This window comes from Catharus ustulatus, chromosome 1 (assembly GCF_009819885.2).
Source record: "Catharus ustulatus isolate bCatUst1 chromosome 1, bCatUst1.pri.v2, whole genome shotgun sequence".
NCBI classification, from domain to species: Eukaryota; Metazoa; Chordata; class Aves; order Passeriformes; family Turdidae; genus Catharus; species Catharus ustulatus.
In genome coordinates, this window is record NC_046221.1 from 14,190,059 (window position 1) to 14,199,245 (window position 9,187).

General features: G+C 35.9%; 1 protein-coding gene across 16 annotated transcripts in view; it reads left to right on the forward strand.

Annotated features, from left to right (window-relative positions):
* PARD3 (par-3 family cell polarity regulator) overlaps positions 1-8,891 on the forward strand; it is a 448,279-nt gene extending 439,388 nt beyond the window's left edge. For all 16 annotated transcript variants that reach the window (XM_033067619.1, XM_033067689.1, XM_033067626.1 and 13 more), the window contains 2 exons: positions 3,266-3,393; positions 6,777-8,891. In XM_033067619.1, the coding sequence (XP_032923510.1) occupies positions 3,266-3,393; positions 6,777-7,170 (522 nt within the window). In that variant the 3' untranslated portion in view covers positions 7,171-8,891. The remainder of the gene's footprint in view (positions 1-3,265; positions 3,394-6,776) is intronic.
* The last annotated feature ends 296 nt before the right edge of the window (positions 8,892-9,187 follow it).

The window sequence follows — 9,187 nt, forward strand, 5'->3', positions numbered from 1 at the left end:
CAGGGTTCTTATCAATCTGTTCTGTGAGGACTGAGCTGTTGCCAGCTTTGTTGGATGGTTTCAGGTTGTTATAATTGTACTTAGCCTTGTGCTGCTATCAGTGTTATAATTGCTGTGTTACGTGTGTTCCTTGTACAGTTTCTTTGCTGTTGAAAGATCTGAAAATAGTGCAACATTTTTTTTCTTAATTTTCTCCATTTTATGCTAACATGAATGGGCTAGGCATTTATATAGATGTGTGTTTAGGAATATATTTTATTAAAATACGTGTGTATAAAGGCATATTATGAGAAATGAGACAAAATTACCAATTAGTTTTTGAAGACTAGAGTTACTTATTATATTAATATTTTTTTTTAGTTACTTTAATCAACAGCACATTGAAGGATTACATCGCTGTATGGAGATTTGCATTTTACTGAGCAAGTTAAGGGTCCAAAATGTAATATATTAAGTCTTCATATCAGCATAACCATATATCAAGTGCATTTACAATGGTATCAATGAGGTTTTGAATGAAAAGTTTTGTAAGAAAGGCCTTTTCATTATTAAGATTGTTGAATGCACCTGTCTATGTGTATATATGCTATGATATGGGATATGTGATTACATACAAAGGGAGTATTTTTATGTCTCATTGACATATTTTTGGATACTTGAAATGAGATAATAGATTCAATTATATGAACAGCTTATTGTAGATGTGAACAACATTCAGACTAAATAAATGTCCTTTCCACATTAGTTAATTATTGCAAATCCTTTTAGTTTAACAGGGCATACAGGTACTCATACCTTCAGTAAATCAGATAATGGATTTGAGATGTTTGCCTTTAGACCCATCAAATTATAAATGTCATCCATTAGGTGAAATTCTTTGTGAACTGCAGAGAATCCAGACCTGACTCCTCAGATCCTGTCATTCTGGGCATGCGCTACAGCAGGCAGACAGGAGAGACAGCTCCTGCCTCTATTGAACCATTGGTTCCTCTGTGCATTAAAAAGAAAGATCTCTGAAGTTACATTTTGATCTTAGTCCATTCATACTCCATTAGGACTTTCAGAGCCTCTGTCACTTTACTGCAGGCTTTTGTGGTAACTTCATCTCTCTGCACATGTGTGTGTGCTTTCTAGATGATGCATTTTATTGCCTTGTATAGACCTAAACTGAGCAGGAACTCGATCCTATCTCCACCAGTTTGGTGATTTAGCCATTCTCTGCACTGTCAAATTCTTTAATCCTTTATATTTACAGCCAACTGAAAAAAGTGAAACTGTTTTCAAATAAAGAGAAGCAATTCTGATTTCATGTCTTATCTGTGATAACTGCTTTCTCACATATGACATAATGTAGCTGCTAGCTTTCCAATGTTGTTGAAGTGAAACCCATGAAATGAGGAGATTGGCTGTAAAATCTTAGTTTAAATGTTTTTATTCTTTATGGGGAAGTTGATATGGGAACTTCTGAGTTTACCTCTGGTTTGCTGTAAGCTGCTTATAACCACACAGGAGAGAATTCACAAATAAACCTTGTGATTTTCAGGTAATCACTCCCTTCCATAAGCTGAGCCCTTCAATAAAATACCAAATGTCAGAAGACTCTCAATAAAGTCAAGAAAGTTAGAAATGTTGACATATGCAATAACTGAAATGCTGCTCTGTATGTGTTGCCCTTATTTAATATAGTGGGAAATCTCTGTGGGGGTTGTTGGTTTGGACATACATATGTACAGCTTATTCATCTCTAAGAAAATTTCCCACAAGGCTGACACATGTGTTTCAGTTTTCTCAATTTGTTGCTTCATCTCACCATTCCTAAAGCGTTTTCCATTAGAAATGCTGTTTTACTGAGGTTTTTACAGAGTAAACCTATTCTGAAATAGACATTACTGTTACATTCAGGATTCTCTTAAATGAGTTCGCTGTTATTCCTAGTCTATGCTTTCACATTCTGGTTCTTTCACCCAGTAATCCTCTAATAATGGGAAAATCATATCTGTTAAATTCTGAGACTGATGCTCTGTCTGAAGTATATTCTCATTGACAACAAAGTTTCTAAAAGTTGTACACCTGTTTAAATCTTCTTGTTTCTGGCTACCTGCAGGTACGTGACTATAGTAAGACACTTATGTCACAAATGACAGCTCTCGTTTCTAAAACTTGTCTTGTATGTGCAAAGCTTTTGAAAAGCCTTTTATCTTGCATATATTTGTGAGCCATTAGGATCTCTTTCTGCCGCAGAAATTGTAATTGAAGAAAACAAGAGATGTTTGTTTTGAGGAAAAGCAGAGATAAAAAGGCAAAACATGCTTTTAAAAATAAGTCTCAGACGAGCTGTTTCAGTCCCAGGCTCAGATGAATGATTATGCTCCCTTACCTCTCCATATTTAAATGTACACATTTTGAATAGTACTGGTAATTTTAAGGAGGAAAAAAAATAATGCACTCTTTCTTTGTAGGCAAAAACTTATTAGTAAGAGAACAAGAAAAGCCCATAGCATTCTTTGATTTTTGTGACACTCTATTTTGCAAATGAAATTCACAAAATCTGAAGAAAGTGCTAGGGTAAAATGAAAAATAGTATCTGTACAAAAGTAAACTTTTCCATGTTCCAAAGTTTGAATCCAGCCATTCTGTCAGACCTTGAGCTGTAATATCTCTATTCCCAGAAAGACCATCCATTTTCACTTGCTCTTAGTATTGGCTTCAACGTTTCAAATTGTCACCTCATTAAGATCCTACTCAGAGATACAGGATTCCTCATTGTCCACAAGAGGCTTGCTGAATTTATCTACTTGATCATACTGAACCAGAAACTGTTTTCTCTGTCTTTGGGCCAACTGCAAAATAGGATGGTTCCACTAAGGCAGAGAATCACTTGAGTGTATGGGTGAGGTTCAAAGAAGCTGCTGTGCTCCTTCCCCCCTCAAATCCATAGGGGGGTGTAGAACTTAGCATTGCCATGACTAGGCTAACCTTAAAAATCTGAAAATCTGTTCCACTGACTTAATTTATATTACACTGCCATAAAAGCATAACCCATTCTAGATGATTGTTTGCCTCATACATCTCAGAAATGATAGGTCAGAAACAGAATTTGCAGCACAAGCCACTATTCTGGGTCAGAATTTAACCTAATTATTGTGAAAGAACTACTTGAACTGCATGTTAAAACAAGTCTCACTGTATTTGTACAACTTAAATGATAGCTCTTTTGTGGGCATTTTTCTGCTGTGTTTAAGACACTTCCATTTTTGTTTTGTAGCCAAACACCAAGACGTACTCCCAGAGTGGGCGGCACTCCGTGTCAGTAGAGGTCCAAATGCAGCGGCAGCGCCAAGAAGAACGAGAGAGTTTCCAGCAGGCTCAGCGCCAGTACAGCTCCTTGCCCAGGTATGGCAATGTCTGAAGCTGGTCTGAGTGTAGGAGCCTGCAACTAATTTCATTTGTGGAGGAAAATGTTGTACTTCATGCCAAACTTTTATTCAGCGTTGGTATCAGGTGGAATGTATTCACTGTGGAAGAGGCATAGAATTTCTTAAGTGAGAGCATGTGGTAGCTGAGAATTGCTTCAGAGAATTGCTTCAGAGCTGATTTCAGGAGAATTTGATGTCATTCAGCACCCAGTAGAGTTGAAATATTAAAAAAACCCTATTCTTTGTGGAACAGCATCCAGTTTAATTTTCTGCAATTCCAAAAGTATCCTGAGCATGACATGTGTCCCCTTTTGACATATCAGATGATTTTTTTTCTGTTGCCTAATTCCTTACTGGGTGGAAATTCTATCTTTGAGATGTTAATATGGAAGAAAAAAATTAAAGGGAAAAAAGACCTCCAACAAAAAATATATGGAACTGAGAAAATTATTCAAGAAATCAAAGGTCTTCTAGTTTATATACATTTTTAATATATGGAATGCTGAAAATTAATACTTTTTTTTGTGCAAAAAGCTATGGGTTTTTTTTAAATAGTAAGTTTTTAAGAGATTAGTTGTTTGGGTAAAATGTCTTTTACTTGATATTTAGTTTTAAGAATTAATAGAAGTGTAGCCAGCTTGTATTGCAAATTAACTCTCATAGTTAAGCATTATGCAAATGGTCTTTGCATTTTTAAATATCAGCAGCAATGGTTGAATGGAGAATAATATACACCAGAGGCTGGTGTCAAATTGCTTTCCAATAAGGCTGTATTATTTTTCATGGCTTGTGTGGAAATGGTGTGGAAAAAAATCTGTTGTGACAAGATATGTTTTACCAGGTATATGATAACTCTTTTTTTGGAAACAAATATAAGCCTTATAGCAAAGTTATCTAGCCATGAACTCATATCTTAGCAACATCTATGAAAATAAAGCAGTTTCAGATATTTAAATGCTTTAACATCTTTCAGTGTAGAATTTTTCTGTGAAGTTTGGAAGGCGGGAAGGGGAAATGCAAAGTTCCTGTGTTTTCTGAAATCGTTAGTTTGTCATCTTGAAAATCTTTATATCCCCTTTTCTTTTTTATCTATGCCTTCCATTGAAAGTCACCACACCTATTAATGCTATATTTTTTCTCCTGAGAAATTCTCTTTCAGTTATGCTAGCCCCACTCAACCATGTTCATTTATAGTTTCAAAACTATGATTTTTAAAACTTGCTTCCCCTGTTCACAATCTCTGGTAGCATTTAAAAGTTGGAATTCGTTGCGGTGCTGTTTAATGGCAGAAATTAAAAACTCTAAGGTGAAAATTAATCTACAAGAAAATTAATCTACAAGAAATATGAAAACAGATCATAGAACAGCTCATAGAAATGCTTGTTTTGAAAAGAGACTGAGAACTTTACTCAAGGTGGTTTCAACATGAGAAATGGCTAGCAATCGAGCAATGCACGTTACTGTGTAATTAATGATAATTTAATGGCTTCGTTTGAGCTCTCTGGGTGTTTCAGCTGTGCTGAGAGCAGACGGAACTGCAGGGCTAAAGTTCAGCACTGTAAATACCACAATACTCCTCTAACAACCTGGGGCATCGAGTTCTCCAGCTTTACAAACTGTTCCTAACGCTGTGACTGATCTTTAAAGAAATCTTGCTGTTATTCTGAAACCTAGGGCCCACGCTTAATGTTGCAACCATGACTTTGTAATGATTGAAGTTTGTACACTGGCTTCATTCTTGAGCTTTGTTGCCTTTCATCCTGTGTATTCTCTAAGAGCCTCCTATTTTTTTCCCTTTGCACATTCAAATCTTTAGTACTGAAGGCAAATAAACTCTTGAGTCAATTTTAAAGGAACTTCCCAGCAAGAGAGGGGAAGTGTGCCAACAGATTTTGTACAAGTACCAGAAAACAGTAAATTAAATTTCAACTAGTTATCCTCTTGTCCCATGTGAAACTGTAAGAGCAAGGTTTAACTCCACATTAATTCTCTATTACTTAAAATTTATCTTGCTCTAGATCTGGAACCTGACACTTTTGTAGCCTACAGAGGTTTGTTCAGTTTGCTCTTGTTCCAAGGAGTGATAAAACATGGCTCAGAAGCATTGTTGCTCTGGCAAAGTTGGATATGAGAATACCAATAACAACTATAACAATTTTGTAAGAATTTACCTTATGTTGTGATTTTTGCTGCAATAATTTGCATTCATCTTGCATAACACTTTTCATCCTGAGGTGGAAACTCAGAATCAGTTATGAAATAAGGCAGACATGGTAATTTTCAAATTATACATGTAGAAGGAAGATTGCAAAAATATTAGGTGAATTTTTACTTTTAGTAATGGTAGAAAAATTTTCCAGTTCTACTGTCTCTCTGTGGCATATTAATTGGATGAGGCTACACTGTCATATGTGATGACATGAAAAACCAAGTCATATAAACAACTAAATTATTTTCTTATTGATTTATGTCGCAATATATTTTATTTTATTGCTTGATTCTCATACTCTAATTTTAATCTCAAAGTGGGTATCTCTTTTGCTGCAGCACAAAATTGTTTTACTTTATCACCACCAATCTTATTTTAAATTCATACAAGCATCTAGCAGTTTGATAGTAAATTAAAGTTATTTCAAAACCATAATCTGTCTTCAAAATAATGTGGTGATTTATTGTCAAAAGAGATAAGAATTTGTAATTCCTATGTGTATTTGGCCTATTTATTTACTCCTTGGAGCCAAAAAATGAACAAAAACTGTTATCTCTTCCTCTTTTATGAAAGCTATAGCAGACTGGGGAACACTCCTTACAGCACAAAATTCCTTAGTTCTGGAAACGGGAGAAAGAAACTGGAACTACCTCTCAGTAATGAGCTTTATCTTCTGACTTGTGCAGTGTTAGGGCAAGTGTTTTAAGGATCTGCATGTTGCATTTTTAATCAAGTGTCAGTCTAGATTAAATCTTTCATGAGTGACTTTACGATTGCTGGCTGTTACCTGCATTCTTAGGAAGCCCAGCAGCATGCATGGTCTTTCCTAGTCTGCAACTGAATTGTAACACTCTTTTCTTGAGAACATGAGGGTAATTGTAGCTGGGTGTGTTTTCATGGCATATTCCTCCTGCAGAGGCCTAGAAATATACTTCACTCTCTAGGAAATGGTCTCCCAATGAAAAAGACAAGATATCATTTAGGGGCAGAAGAGAGCTGTGACTCTAGAAAGTGACTTCTACAGAATGCCATAGCTGGGCAAAAGCTGATGACTCGGCAGAAACTGCCTTTTTTCCAGTGATCATTGTCAATAACAGTCAAAGGCAAACCAGAACACTTGTCTTAAAAACCTTTTTCATTTTTCTTTTCAGGCAAAGCAGGAAAAATGCTGGTTCTGTATCTCAAGACTCCTGGGAGCAGAGTTATTCCCCTGGAGAAGGGTTCCAGACTGCGAAGGAAAATCCCAGATATTCCAGCTACCAGGGATCAAGGAATGGCTACATGGGGGGACATGGCTTTAATGCCAGGGTGATGCTAGAAACACAAGAACTGCTCCGTCAAGAGCAGAGGCGGAAAGAGCAACAACTGAAAAAAAAAACTTCTTCTGAAGGGCCTAGCAACTATGACTCATATAAGAAAATTCAGGACCCTAATTATACCCCTCCTAAAGGTCCTTTCAGACAAGATGTACCGCCTTCACCATCTCAGGTAGCGAGGCTGAACAGATTGCAAACACCAGAAAAGGGAAGACCGTTTTATTCTTGAGGTGAAGAAAATGAGGATCAACTTACCATGCAATAAGGAACATTTTCATATAAAGACTTCTATTTTGAAAACTTTTTACTGATGGTACTAAGGAATATATCCGTTTTCTATTTCAGTGCCTTTGAAAATACGGGCAAAGCGTTGGTGGGCCTTAGGTCTTTGCCGTCGTGTCCCAAGTGTTAAATCCATGGAAGGACGTTCCACCATTTGACAATCATAGTGGAAATGAGCAGCACTGCCCCTGCATCCCCAGTTCTGTAGCCCAGCCCCGTATCTCTCAATGGCTCTTTGCTAGGATTTGTTGTAATGTGTTTTACTTTGCAGTGACTTGTTACACCAACATTCTTTGTGGCATAAAACTAATGAATTTTGAGGTTGAAGGAAGCATTGACATGTCCTTTATTATTTCTCTTGGATCAGAAGGAGGTGTACATATCACTCTTGAGTGGATAAGGCTGAGCTCTACTATGGATTGCAGTTGGAGTTCTGATATGTTTTATGGTGGAGTCATTACCAGTCTTTGTTGATCAATATTTAAGTGTCTATATGCTGAAAAAACTATTCTTCTTCTATTATGCACATATGCACTCTTTTTTTCTCTCTCTCCCCACTCTGAGCTTATTAAAAAAGTCTTTATCCTGGCTCATGAGGAAAACAATATTAAGCTTTCATTTATCCTGAGAATCCTGTTCCAATTGCCTTATAATCTTAATGCACAGTCCATTACAAATGAAATAACTAGAGAGAGATTATTTATACAGACACAGCCAAACCTTTGATAAGTATATTTTACTATTTTATTAAAGATGGAAAAGTATGAACACACATGCAATTGTGTTCTGCCTTGCTTTGCTTCTAAATTAATTTGGTCATTTGACGCTTGTATCTAGGAAGAGAGCTAAGGAAAGGTGTCATGTCAGCTCATCTGATACACAGTAGTCTTTGGGCAAATTTTGGAGATAGCTCAAAGCAAGAGCAGAGGAAATCAAAGTTTTTCTTTGGATCAAATAGCTGTAAAGAGAACAATTCCCTCTTTTTAGACATTGTGAAGCTTTGTGGACAATTTCCTTTGTGCTTCCACATACCATATTGTTGTATCTTGATGCTACATTAAAAAGAAACCTTTAAGTCCATGAATGAGAGATAAGTGGAGACAAACTGTTACACTTCATCCTGAAAACATGTCAGTATCCAAAAATTGCTAAAGCAAAATGATTGCTCTAGCAGAGAGTAATATTTGAATGGGCATATGGGATATGAGAATTTCTTTTGCAACAGCTGTTTTTATGTTTGTTGGTCTGAATTCATGTATTGTAAAAAATATAGCTGGGTTGCTGAAGTGCCTGCAAATCCTGATGTGAAGAGGCTTGAGAATGGATCTCAGCATATTGTGTACAAAAAGGAGAGAAAGGAAAAAAAAATCATGTATTGCGTGATTAAAAAAAAAAAGGCCTATTTTTTTTTACTGGCACATTTTATTTTTGCGCCAACTCATTTCTAGAATGTATGTGAAATATCAGCACACATATCTGTGTCTTTGATGCCTGTTTGTTAACAGTTTTTTTGTTGTTAATAATGTACTCCATGTTTAAAAGTTCTTATTAGTGTAAGCACAGTGACATTGGATGACAATAGCTTTTTTTACACAGAATTTACAAAACTGTGTAAAATGGCTTTCCTTGTACATATGAAATTTAGAATAAAAGGCTGTTTCCATCCTTGTCTTGGTATTGCCTCTAGAACCTATGAAAACTGCTGCAGACTTTGAGTTTAAAAAATATTTAACAGATGTTTTATACTATTCCTAATGGTTTGTGTGTTTCATCCTGAGAAAAAAGAGAAGAAAAGAAAAGAAAAGAAAAGAAAAGAAAAGAAAAGAAAAGAAAAGAAAAGAAAAGAAAAGAAAAGAAAAGAAAAGAAAAGAAAAGAAAAGAAAAGAAAAGAAAAGAAAAGAGAAAAGAGAAAAAAAGCACAAAGAAAAGTATGGAGCCCAGCTGAGCACCTGAAGACTATCCTC